This window comes from Nicotiana tabacum, chromosome 21 (genome assembly GCF_000715075.1).
Source record: "Nicotiana tabacum cultivar K326 chromosome 21, ASM71507v2, whole genome shotgun sequence".
Classification (NCBI taxonomy): Eukaryota; Viridiplantae; Streptophyta; class Magnoliopsida; order Solanales; family Solanaceae; genus Nicotiana; species Nicotiana tabacum.
The window spans coordinates 32191671-32205498 of NC_134100.1; the positions used below are offsets into that span (position 1 = coordinate 32191671).

A 13828-nucleotide genomic window follows, 5' to 3' on the forward strand; every position below is an offset into this window, starting at 1 on the left:
CCACTATAGGTGCTTACGTATGCAGCAACACTATATTCTTTATCAACGTACCTCGTTGTCGCGAAACCTGTATGTTGAAAGCACTTCATGGCATATGAGCATGTCAAGTGATAGATTGACCATTTTCTACACAAGCATAATCTTCTAGATTCATTGACGGTGTGTGTATTATTCCCACAGTTTTGATGCAGACCAGTACGAACTTCAAAAATATTTCGCTCGCTGCAATACTGCAAAACTGTATGTCATTGTGCTCGCTTCCTATATTTCTCAAATTGTTTCATTGGTTGTGGCATAAATTCAACACCCCTTTCCATCAATGACGATGCACCTCTAGATCTTTGTAATAAACCTCTCCACCATCTGCTTGAATGACATCCGCATCATGGCAGTGACAGGTATTAAGCTCATGTCGCATCAACCAACGATAGGCTTCTGGGTCTTCTTGCCTAATCAATTCAATTCGCCTCCTGAATTTACACTTTTGGTGATCTGTTGCAGCCATCCACATTAAATCATGTAAGTCCTTGTTCGGATGAGCCCTCTGGAGGTTGGCCTTCAAGTTCCTAACACAGTAACGGTGGTAGGCATACGATTCCTGCCATGCACTTTTCTGTACACAACTTAAAATACCGCCATGCCGATCAGATATTAGACAAATACCTGAACGCTGTCTGACAACGTGCTCCTTCAAGTGGTTCAAAACAATGTCCACGTCTCTTGGCTTTCATTGGCATAAATAGCAAATGCGAGGGGAAATATGCTTCCATTAGCATCTACTGTAACGACGATCAACAACTTAATATCATACTTTTCATAGCCATGAGTGTCGTCTATGGATATTACTGGCTGACAATTCACAAAACCATCAATAGCTGGTTTAAATGCCCAGAACACATATCTGAATATGAATTCTTGTATTCCCGGACTCCGGTCAAGCTTTCATTCAACAACAATCCCGGGGTTAAAGTGTTGCAATGCATCCATGTACCTGGGTAGAGCGGCAAAGGACTTATCCCAGTTACCATAAACAATCTCAAACGCACGTTTACTCCCGAGAAATACCTTTCTTTTGGTAATGGTATATCCATATACCTGGTGGAAAGATGTTATACACTCTTTAATCTTGTACCTTACGGACGATTCAATGTGTGAAATCAAGACAAGAGAAATCAAGTCAACATTCAAGTTAAAATGATTCCCACTGAATGTGTCCATTTCATAAGTGTGGGTGCCAATGTATTTTTCCACAATCCACATATTTATTTTCAACTTTCTCACACGCAGCATCCATGTACAACCATTAATCCATCTACGACAAATAACCTTGTATACTTCCAGAGATGACTCATGAACCACGATCTCACGACACTCTTTTATGCTATACATTGGCATTGCCCTGCTTAGGTGCGCTTTATCAGCAAAAAGCATATTTTTTAACAACACCGTTGGTGTAGATTCAACACACATTGTTGTCCGAATGTCGTCAAGATCCCTTGTGAGAGCATCCACATCCGGCATACTGGGCAACTGATCAAGGTAAGGAATCTCCCTTTAATGAAATGGCACATGGGAATCGTACACTCTCAGTCTAATGGGAGGTGGAGTCTGCATATATGGAGCATGCTCATTGGTGGCATCATGCTCCCTCGTCAAATCAGGTTCATTATTCTCGTCCTCCTCATCATCACCCTCATCAGGGAAGGGTGTGTCATCTCTAGACTCATCGGCATTGTTGTCATAATCACTATCATCTTCCTGACTCTGCGCATCTGCCAGATCCCGATTAAATATATCGTCTTCGGGCAATTGAGTAAGGACAGGACCTTCAAGTTGCTCGTTTTCACTGCACAACCAATAAAATAATGAGTTTCTCAAATTCATCCAAACATTACATATAAACTTTATCACTTAACTTACAAATCATAATCTGTTGATATCCCATGATGCACATCATCCTGTTGTTGATGACTCCCGGATGGACCACCATGATCCAACATACCAAAACTAGGCATATTCCAACAGTCCGTTGGCTCATAACTTGTAAAGTTCATATATGGGCGGTACCCCCTTTGGAATATATGAGTGTTAATACAAATACAATACATAAAACAAAATATCGTAATACAAGGAAAAATTAAAATTTATTACCCGGCTTGTGGATTATGTAAACTTGGGGAGAAATTATGTCCTCGCTCCTCATTCGCCCGTGGAGATAAGTTTAGATCAGGCCAAACTCTTTCAAACGGAACCTGTTCGGATAAAACTGCTCCAAAAAAAACCACCCGATGATTGAGGGTTATCCCTATTTTACGAAACCTCAATATTGCGACCGTATTCAGCCTTGACGTACATTTCCAACATTTGTATCACAATAAGTTCCCGGTGTTCATCCGGAGTCCTCAAAAAATCTATCAGAGTTTCATCATCTTCAATGTTAAACTCAGCATAACAAGCAACCCCTTGCGGAGTAACAGAATATGGATATCTTTCGGTTATTTTAATATTAACTGAACGTTTCCTCACACTTATGCTTTTTACATAACAACGATACCAATCTATCGTACTCCATTGTAAGTGGAAACTTAACATGACACCATGGAGAACAACTATAACGTACTGAGTTATTCTCCACCACAACCTTAACCATAATCTCACCCTCGAATATAACGAACCCTAATTTTTCGCTCTTCGGACATTATGATAAAATGCAAAATAAGTTAAGCAAACAAATATTTCGGAAGACCTAAAGGATCCTAAATGGATTTTTACCGAAATTCTGAAACTCCTTAAATATGCAAAAAACCAGTCCAGGGGTATAGCGCATATTATGCATGCACTATATCCTCAATTATTGGTGGGTCAGTAAAGTTCAGATGAATTATTAGTGGGTCAGTAAAGTTTACATATAGCGCATGTAACCCATGCGCTATACCTTAACGGACAAACGTGATGTTAAGGTATAGCGCATTGAAGAAATGCGTTACATATAAATTGATCATCAGTTCTTTTTTTATCCTATTTTTGTACTTTGAGTACAGAAAAGCATCACTTTGGTTCCGGACTCTCCCAAGATGTCTTGAAGGAATATTTAAAGCAGGCAGAGAACAGAGCCAGCTGGAGAAGGTCGAATAGGCAATAGCCTAACCTAAGCATTCATAGGCTGCATCCCTATACAATTATTGGCTTTTCCAGATCTAATTTACCCTTTCAAGGGCTAATCTTTTCTTGTCAATCTTTACTACTTCTACCGCCTATTTGCTGCAGTATTGTGATTAATGTCCTCATTCGGATTTGGAAGGATCGTCCCCGTCATGCCAAAAGAAAGACTTTTGTCTCTCTTGACCGTTTGGTATGAAATACTATATACGGTCGAAATAGATTTCGGCCTTCCTACGTTCGATCGAGTTCGAGTGATAAAAAGCGGAATGAGGTTTTGGGAGTGAGCTCTGAGGTCGGTACTAACGAACCTCGAGCCCGAAGGTCACTCGAGGAGGCAACTCGATAATCCTATCGAGCCCGTGACCGAATCGATCCGCAAGGCACTACTTAGAGGTCAGAAATACGCGACATCCATCTCGAAGGTCGAACTCGATCCGAGACCGAAGGGCCCGACCCAGTAACGAGTTCGAGCTAGTATCGAGCTCACAGGCAAGAGTCGTTGCAACCGCACCAAGAGAGAGAATCTTGGCCGGAATCAAAGAAGAGACAAGTCATCATGGGCCTTCCACTATATGTTTTATTTTATTGTTTATTGTAATAACCCTCTTCTATAAAAGGGGGAATCCTTGTAAGCCAAAGGGAGGGGAAAAAGAGGAGGAAGGAAGATCTGATAGTTATCCCCTTATGTTTGTTTTACTTATTCATTCTTTTTTGCTTATTATTTTCATTCTCACAGCCAATAATACACATATTTCTATCTCTCTACGTGATTTATATCGAATTGTATCGCATATCTTTAGAACCATACACAAATCTAACGTTATCCGATTTTTCCGGTAAACAGTTTGGTGCCCACCGTGGGGCTAAGGGTAACAGTGATCGTTTGATATAAATCTAAAGTACACGCCAGTTTGCAACTTCAAATCAGCAATGGCTTCACCTATCGACCACGAAGGCGGCCTTCAAGATGAAACTAACAATTTGGCACTCGGGGCCGGAAGGTCACTCGATGATGGCACTGAGGCTTGAATCGAAGCACCCAAAATTCGAGCCGAAGTACCATTGGATGTCAATTCATAAATAGCTCTAGGGGCGAATCAGCGTTCTGAACCGGAAAAAAGCATTCAGGACGGTACTCGATCCGTAGCTCGAGACACCCATAACGTGGAGGAGATCGGAGTCAGCTTACAGATGATCTTCGAGATGTTACAAGCCCAGCAAATAGTGATAGCTCAGTTGCAGAGCCAAACTCAGGTACAAAGTAGGTCGGAGCCCAATCCGCTTCGAGAAGTAACCCACAGAACGGAACCAGCCATAGAGAAGTCAAATGAGCAAGAATCGGGGACTACTCCCGAAATTACTAAATTGCTCGAGGAACTCACAAAACGAGTCGAAGCCAACGATAAAAAAATAGAGACATATAATTCCAGGGTCGACCAAATCCCGGGAGCTCCACCAATGATAAAAGGTCTAGATTCAAAAAAATTCATTCAAAAGACTTTTCCCTCAAGTGTAGCCCCAAAACCAATCCCCAAAAAATTCCGTATGCCCGAAATACCCAAATATAACGGAACAACCGACCCTAACGAGCACGTCACTTCTAACACGTGTGCCATCAAGGGCAATGATTTGGAAGATGATGAGATCGAATCTGTATTATTGAAAAAATTCGGTGAAACCCTGTCAAAGGGGGCAATGATATGGTATCATAATTTACCATCTAACTCCATTGATTCTTTTGCTATGCTTGCAGATTGCTTCGTAAAAGCACATGCCGGAGCCATAAAGGTCGAAACCAGAAAGTTGGACCTGTTCAAGGTAATACAAAAGGATAACGAGATGCCAAGGGAGTTCGTAGCTCGTTTTCAAACGGAATGAATGGATCTGCCACCAGTCACAGACGATTGGGTTGTTCAAGCTTTCGCTCAAGGTCTAAATGAAAGGAGCTCGAGGGCTTCATGGCGGCTGAAGCAAAATCTGATTGAGTACCCAGGTATTACTTGGACCGATGTGCACAATCGATACCAATCCAAAATAAGAGTCGAAGATGACCAGTTGACTTCTAGGTCCATTACGAAAAAGCAAAAGTCGACCAGAGATCGATACCAGCCATATAGCGGAAATGATACTACTGCTGAGTATCCGAGGCCTCTTTAAAATCAACCTCGTACACAGAGGGCTTTATCATTGAACGCATCTGTGATGATTATCAAGTTCGGTGCAAAGGAAGTTACTTCGTTATTTCATGACAAACAGTGTTTCAACGGGAAACGTCGTAAGGGCCAAATGGTCAAAACGAACCATGCTTATACAATTGGCCCGAGCCTTGACGCAAAACATGAACCCATGTATAATGACTTGCAAAGAAAGCTCTCTTCTTTACTGATATCCTATGTTCAAGATTTATTATGCAAACAGGATCGAGTTCGAATCATTCGCTCGACCGCTAAGCCTACGGGCTACCTTTATTTCGAGTTCGAGAAATCACTCATTCGACCATTAAGCCTATGGGCTACTTTGACTATTACGCCTATGGGCTATATTGCATCGAGTTTGAATCATTCGCTAGGCTGCCAAGCCTACGGGCTACCTTTATTTCGAGTTCGAGCAATCACTCACTCAACCATTAAGCCTACGGGCTACTTTGACTATTACGCCTACGGGCTACATTGCATCGAGTTTGAATCATTCGCTCGACTGCCAAAGCCTATGGGCTACTTTTATTTCGAGTTCGAGCAATCACTCACTCGACCATTAAGCCTACGGGCTACTTTGACTATTACGCCTATGGGCTACATTGCATCGAGTTCGAATCATTCGCTCGATTGCCAAGCCTACGGGCTACCTTTATTTCGAGTTCGAGCAATCACTCACTCGACCATTAAGCCTACGGGCTACTTCGACTATTATGCCTACGGGCTACATTGCATCAAGTTCGAATCATTCATTCGACTGCCAAGCCTACGGGCTACCTTTATTTCGAGTTCGAGCAATTACTCGCTCGACTATTACGCCTACGGACTACATTATTTCGAGCAAAACTACTCATTTCTTCGAGTTAAAACAAACACTTGACTATTTAAGTTGAAGGACGCTCGAGCCCGATAAAGCAAATGGGACTACCCACGAGGCCCGAAGGCAACAGAGATTTAAATTCAAACTATCTATTTAGTTTGAAAGGCCATTTCTCTTCAAAAAGAAGAAAGATTTGTATTTACAAATTTTTTGTACAGAGGCGGCGAAAACGCCATCAGAAGTTACCCGATTCAAAGCATGTTGGGCCTCGTTGAAAAGACAGGCGGGCCCTGTCGCATTCATCACTGATTGATCTTCTCCGGTCACCAAGGACCGAAGGTAACTGACAATTCCCAGCGGGGGAAGAAAAAATTCGGGTATCCTCGATAAAGTCAGGGACTGTAAAGACGCATAAGATGATCGAGCATTACATACGTCATGGTCGGGATCGATAAAAATATCAGTGTATATCTGATCGAGCTGCTGGAAAATCATATCGTTTCTCGCCACATCCTTTTTTGAGAAACTAGGGGACTATCTGTATACGGTCTAAATAGATTTCGGCCTTCCTACGTTCGATCGAGTTCGAGTGATAAAAAGCCAGAATGAGGTTTTGGGAGTGAGCTCTGAGGTCGGTACTAACGAACCTCGAGCTCGAAGGTCACTCGAGGAGGCGGCTCGATAATCCTATCGAGCCCGTGACCGAATCGATCCGCAAGGCACTGCTTCGAGGTCGGAAATACGCGACATCCATCTCGAAGGTCGAACTCGATCCGAGACCGAAAGGCCCGACCCAGTAACGAGTTCGAGCTAGTATCGAGCTCACAAGCAAGAGCCGTTGCAACCGCACCAAGAGAGAGAATCTTGGCGGGAATCAAAGAAGACACAAGTCATCATGGGCCTTCCACTATATGTTTTATTTTATTATTTTTTTGTAATAACCCTCTTCTATAAAAAGAGGAATCCTTGCGAGCCAAAGGGAGGGGAAAAAGAGGAGGAAGGAAGATCACTTCTTATATTGATAGTTATCCTCTTATGTTTGTTTTACTTATTCATTCTTTTTTGCTTATTATTTTCATTCTCACAGCCAACAATACACATATTTCCATCTCTCTACGCGATTTATATCGAATTGTATCGCATATCCTTAGAACCATACACAAATCTAACGTTATCCGATTTTTCCGGTAAACAAATGCATATGCATAAAAATGATGTAAGAAATATTATTCAATAAATAATACTCACATAAATGTCTAAAATAGTTTTCTCACTACTCCTTTTTTCAATTTCATTTTTTTTATCGAAAGAGAAACAAAATAATAAAAGAAACGGCGAAGGGCCAAATATACCCTTCTACTTTCGAAAATGGTCTAAGAATATCCCTCGTTATACTATTGGGTTATCTATACCCCTGCAGTTATACTTTGGGTTCAAATATACCCCTCATTTAAACAAGGGACACGTGTCATCGTCTTGTTGATCAATTCTAAATATCTCCTAATTAATTAAAAAGACACATTACCCATTCATACGAAAAATATTATTTTTTTTATTTAAAAAAACTGGAAAAAACGAAAATATATTTTTTTTCAGTTTTTACAAAAACACTGCCTTTAGAAAAAACTGAAAAATATTTTCTAAAACAATGTTTTTGTAAAAACTGAAAAAAAAGAAGCTGAAAATATTTTCTAAAACAATATTTTTGTAAAAACTGAAAAAAAACTGAAATATTTTTAACTAAAAACTGAAAAAAAAAAGAAAATATTTGTTTTTTCAGTTTTTATAAAAATATTGCCTTAAAAAATTATTATTATTTTTTTTTCAGTTTTTACAAAAATATTGTTTTAGAACATATTTTTCAGCTTTTTTTAAAGCAGTTTTTTTGTAAAAACTGGAAAAAAAATATTTTCATTTTTTTCAGTTTTTAGTAAAAAATATTTCAGTTTTTTCCAGTTTTTAAAAAAAAATGCTTTTGAAAATTGATTTTCAGTTTTTTTTTAGTTTTTACAAAAACATTGTTTTAGAAAATATTTTTCAGTTTTTTCTAAGGCTGTTTTTTTGTAAAAACTGAAAATAAAATATTTTCATTTTTTTCAGTTTTTAGTAAAAATAATTTCAGTTTTTTCATTTTTACAAAAAAAAAATTATTTTTCGTGTATGGGTAATGAGTCTTTTTAATTAATTAGGAGATATTTAGAATTGACCAACAGGACGATGACACGTGTCCCTCCGTTTAAATGAGGGATATATTTGAACCCAAAGTGTGATTGCAGGGGTATAGATAACCCAATAGTATAACGAGGGATATTTTTAGACCATTTTCGATAGTAGAGGGGTTATATTTAGCCCTTTGCCGTAAAAGAAAACTAGCTAGAAATCAAGTGAGGGAATGAAACCCCAACAACACACGAAGAGATGCTAGGGGCATAGTGCTGATAGATTAATTGAATTACAAAGATTGAAGAGCAAGCATATCCATATGATGATATACAGAGTATGTTTGAGGCCACATGACATTTAAAACGAGGCTCTAATTAACCTCCCTGTAAATACGAGCAACAGAGACCACCCAGTTCCTTACCGAGAGACGACGAATGTGATTGACAATATCACCTAGCCCTCTCTTCGTCGATTTTCTCAAGATCTTAAACCCGACATTCAGAGTCCTAGACAAGAGACTAATAAGACTTGAACAAAAACGGTTTAATACTTTCAGCTTTGACATCTATGACTGAAAAATAAGAACTAGTTGTTCCAAAAAAACTACCATAAGAACCATTTGTTCTAAGAGGGGATCGATTTTTTCTCATAGCTTCTGCATAACATCTACTTCCTTCATCTTGGGGTTCTATTCAATTTATCTAGTGGCAATTTGTTCTCAATGATGAAAGACAAAAGTAGAAACAATCAAATGTTTAAATGGTTTGAGTAATTCTTTCTTGGAGATTTTCTGAGGAATTTATAACGAACATGTCGAAAAGGAATCAAATAAAAGGAAGTTAGTCATGTACCCATCAGTGCCACAACTTAGCAAGTTCATACGTCTTGGTGACAATACCTACATCCTAAAGCAAATTCCCAACATCCATACTAATACCTAAACTCTTTAAGCTATCACACTTCTTTTCTTGTAATATACTTGTGACTACCATACTACCCAAAATAGAGAAACGATTATAAAGCTACTTTCACAATACACTTATAATTACCCTGCTATCAACAACAGATAAGAAGTTAAAAGAGTCTTTGCTTTTATAAGTTGCTTGAGTGTCACTTTAAAGAGCAACAGGAATTTGCTACCACAACAGCGCATCAGAAGGCACTTCTGACTTTGGAGCCAATAGCTAGGGCAACAAGCAACTTCTTTTCATACAATTGTCCTCACTATATAAAGAGGTCAGAGCCATGACATCCCTGCAGTATTAGACATTTAGACTCGAGGAAACCAGGCTGAATTTACAAATAGCAAAAAGTAAATGAAAGTCCAAAATCAAGGTCGTGCGTCCAACATCGTGCTCCTTGTCCACAAAGACACAACTGTTGAATTTCAACAGTTGATTTTACCCATAAAATCAAACTTCTTCCGCAATCCAGCTGACAAGAAATCATTTCCCCCTAAATAGAGAAAAACACAAATGAAGTGAGAAAAATAGCAGGATTGTCCTACCAGGGAAGAAGACGGATGGAATAAGAGGTACCGTGGCAGCAGTATTAAAAGCTACTACTAGTATTTGTTAATTAACTATGCATCAGCAAAATAGGTATAGAAATGAGTCAATAACATACGTGTTCATCATCAATGTGATATTATCTCCTTTCAGAAGAATCCGCCCTGCACAGGGAACAAAAGACATTTAGACACAAAAGGCACAGAGAAGTATGTTTTTCCTTGTTATTCTTGGGAAAAATAAGGCTAGGCCTTAAGAGTGAAATTTTTTTGTTACCCACCCAACTGCTTTCTGCTTTTCTTCTTCACATTGACTTCCTCAGCATCATCTAGAACCAAATTCATGTACTCATCAAAGCCCTAAACAACAAAAACAAATTATGTCTCCGTCAACAAATCCAAGGCCAAGAAAAGATCTTGAGGCATAAGTAAAGTTTGCGGCAATAATAGTACTTCTAAATTCTCCCTAGTCCTCCAATGTTACAACTCTAGCCAAAAGCACACAGTGCAGGTGTCTCATGCAAAAGCAATAATTCAGGGGCATCCAGCAAAACTCATTTTTTTAATCTGCTGGCAGAGAACATGTGCAAGCAACCTTCATCAAAACTAAATCACGCAATGACCTAGGAAATAATCAAATACTAATTCTAAGAAGGTTTAAGACAAAACATGCTTTTCTCTGTCATTTGGGCTACACTACCATAAAATTGAATTCAATCGACAAGGTTAAAGCTCTTCTAACACAAGGCTATGCAGTGTGGATATGTCTTTGTAGCGTTGCTTCAGAGAATTTCTTTTTGCTCTTTTAAACTATAAGGACTCCAGTCTATCCCAAATTCAAGTATAAGCTGGCAATAAAAAGAAAAAAACTAAAGTTGCTTGTCAATTACCTAGATGTCAATTACAAGCTTGCTACAGGAACGAAAGATATTATGACAACAATTACGCTAGATGCTTTGTACTATTTATATTGCAGTTCACCTACATGACGTATAAAACACAATTAGTTGAGTGTTAAAGGAATGTGAGCTTAAACTGCTTTTCGCCTTTCTGAACTTTCAATCAGCTGCATGCTTTACCTTGCCTTGCCAAAAGAACTTCAGGTGATATATCCAGCTTAGTTGGGAATTTATCCTTAGTATGTCCAAATTATGCACCTTTATCATCTCAAAATCATTTTTCAATGATAAATCCTCAGTCATAAATTTTTAACCTAGGTTTCAATTGTTTCAATGATAAAACCAGATACTAAAATCTAAGGAGCTTCACTCAATATCAAAAAGGACAAAAAATTACAATTCCATAAATCCATACCCAAAAAAAAAAAGAAAGGAGGCATTGCCCTTAAATTCTAAGCTGAATTTTATCAGAGAAATAACCTACTAAGAAAAAAAACAATAGTGCTCAGCAACTAAGAGAATGAACCATAAAGTAATGGGACAAACAGTGGTAAGAGTTAATAATTCATAAGCAAAAAAGCATAAATCTTCATTCTTCTATAAAAATAAATAAATAAAAAACATACAATAATACGTCCTTCAATCCTCAGATCCTTCTGCTCGAATAGCCATATCTGAATACGAGCTTTCTGCAAAATAATTTCCACATCAAACCACATCAATTATAATTCAAACAGTAACTGGAAATTAATCCCTAACGTAATAGTTGAACTGAGAAAAATAAACTAAGCATAAATAAGAGGCGTATGAGAGTAAACTTACACTCTGAAGAAACCTGAAGATCAGGTTCTGTTAAAAATAAAAAAAATCCCCAGTTAGTGCAAAAGTGGAAATATTAAAGTTATAAATTGCTCATACAAGAAAAATTGGGAAGAAGGAAGAAACTTACAATGGGTTGCGTCATAATCCTCTGTACTTTGGTGCTAGCCATAGCTGCTAATCCTGTTTCTCTCACGAGTCACTCTTCCTCTCTGATCTCACTCACGGAATGAAGCAAAAACCTAGTTAGAAAATACTACTAAAACCCTAGTGTTTAATCTGTGAATAGAAATGAAATGTCGGGTAGTGCCCGAATTACATTACCGGTGATGAATTCGGGTTTGGGGTGTGTTGTGGTTTTTGCTTAAGAGAAGGCAAGACTAATTCAAGAAGGAAAAAAAACAAAAAGCAAAACTAATTAAGTTGGTTTTTTTAACTACTTAAATCAAATAAACCAGATATAGTAATATAAATTTATTGGTTTTGCTTTTATTGATTTTTTTACTTGCGTCAATTTAACAATTAGTTTTAATCTCCATATAATGTTTATAACACTATCAAAATGAATCTAGTGTGCCAAAAACATAAAAACATTTAAACCCAAATTGAAAAAAAAATGTTAATTCAAATGCTAATGAAACCAAGAAGGATAAAGAAAGATATTGAATTGTTTGTAATTCTTACTTAAGTACTTGTCACGACCCAAAATCTAACTAGTGGTGATAGTACCTAATTCACTCCGCTAGGTAAGCCAATTAACAATAAATCGATTTCAATGAAATTTGATGAGACAACAATGATAAAATAACCGAACTTTTATAAAAAATACCAATGACTGGTAGTACAAATCATGAAATTCTAAGATTTAGATTTTTACAAAACTGAATTGAAATAATTACAACATCTGTTTGAAATGTAAATGAAATAGAATTAGAATCTAATGCTACCAAAGACAAGTGATAGCCATAACTGGAACGCAAGTGCATCTTCACATCCAGCTCCCGCTGTACACAGCAACATCGGCATCCAACATCTGCACGCAAGGTGCAGAAGTGTAGTATGAGTGCAACTGACCCCATGTACTCAATAAGTAACAAACCTAACCTTAGGTTGAAAGTAGTGACGAGTTGAGACAAAGGTCAAAGTCCAACTCCAATAACCAACAACAGTTCATAACAACATAATAAAAGTGGTGCAAGAAAAATAACTCAGAGGTATGATGCTCAACTCGTTCACAGTTACGGAAAAATAGGCATGTTTTTCAAAGATGCCACTAAAACTCAATTCCTTTCACCAAATCACAAAGATATGAGTAGGTCCGAAAAACTGTTATTTTTCCCAAAAAAATCTTTCAACAAATAAATCCAGAGCAGATCCAGCCCAATGCAAATGAATCCAAGGCAGATCCATCCCAATGCAAATGAATCCAGGGCAGATCCAGCCCAAAAATCCATAGCAACTGCGCCCACTGTGGATGTGTAGACTCCGAAGGGGCCGATCCAGCCCAAGCGCTATAATAAGCCAAATCCTGGCATGAATCAATAAAGCCTGCTGCGGTGTGCAACCCGATCCCATAAATATCACTCACAACAGGCCCTCGGTCTCATTCAGTCATCAATCTCTCGGGCTCACAGGAATCATGATAATCAGTCCAAACAATAATGATATGATGTGTGAATATAAGACAACAGAGACTGAGATATGATATGCAAATAATAGCCGTGACCGAGTATAATTCATATTAAGCAATTAATTCAACATGTAAAACGACCTCTGTGGGTCCCAATAGTACCAGAATGTAGCCTAAGCATGATTTCTAACATGGATCATAACTTAATTACTCTAGCACGTAGAGATTTCACGGTTACATATAAGATTAGGTAACTACACAGTACTACAGAAATAACTGAGTCACAATTCACACGGTGCAGGCCCATACGCCCGTCACCTAGCATGTGCGTCACCTCAACACCAAACACATAACACACTTATTCAGGGGTTCATACCCTTAGCACCAAGTTTAGAAGTGTTACTTACCTCGAACAAGCCAAATCTAATACCGAGCAAGCCAAATGATACTCCAAAAATACCATCCCGTGCGTACCGACCTCTGAACGGCTTGAAACTAGCCAAAAGTAACTCAAATACATCAAATAATGCCTAAGAAAACAATTCTAATCGATAAGGGTCAGATCTTTAATCAAAAACTCAAAGTCAACCAAAAAGTCAAATCCAGGCCCATGCCTCGGAGCCCGATGAAACT

General features: G+C 38.3%; 1 protein-coding gene across 1 annotated transcript; it reads right to left on the reverse strand.

Moving 5' to 3' along the window:
- Positions 1-9410: 9410 nt before the first annotated feature.
- Positions 9411-11854, reverse strand: LOC107810445 (uncharacterized). The gene is made up of 6 exons (XM_016635232.2): positions 11696-11854; positions 11569-11595; positions 11373-11435; positions 10129-10207; positions 9967-10012; positions 9411-9795 (listed from the first exon to the last, which is right to left on the reverse strand). The coding sequence occupies exons 1-6, from the start codon at positions 11735-11737 to the stop codon at positions 9786-9788; spliced, it is 267 nt and encodes an 88-aa protein (XP_016490718.1). The 5' UTR covers positions 11738-11854; the 3' UTR covers positions 9411-9785.
- Positions 11855-13828: the final 1974 nt, after the last annotated feature.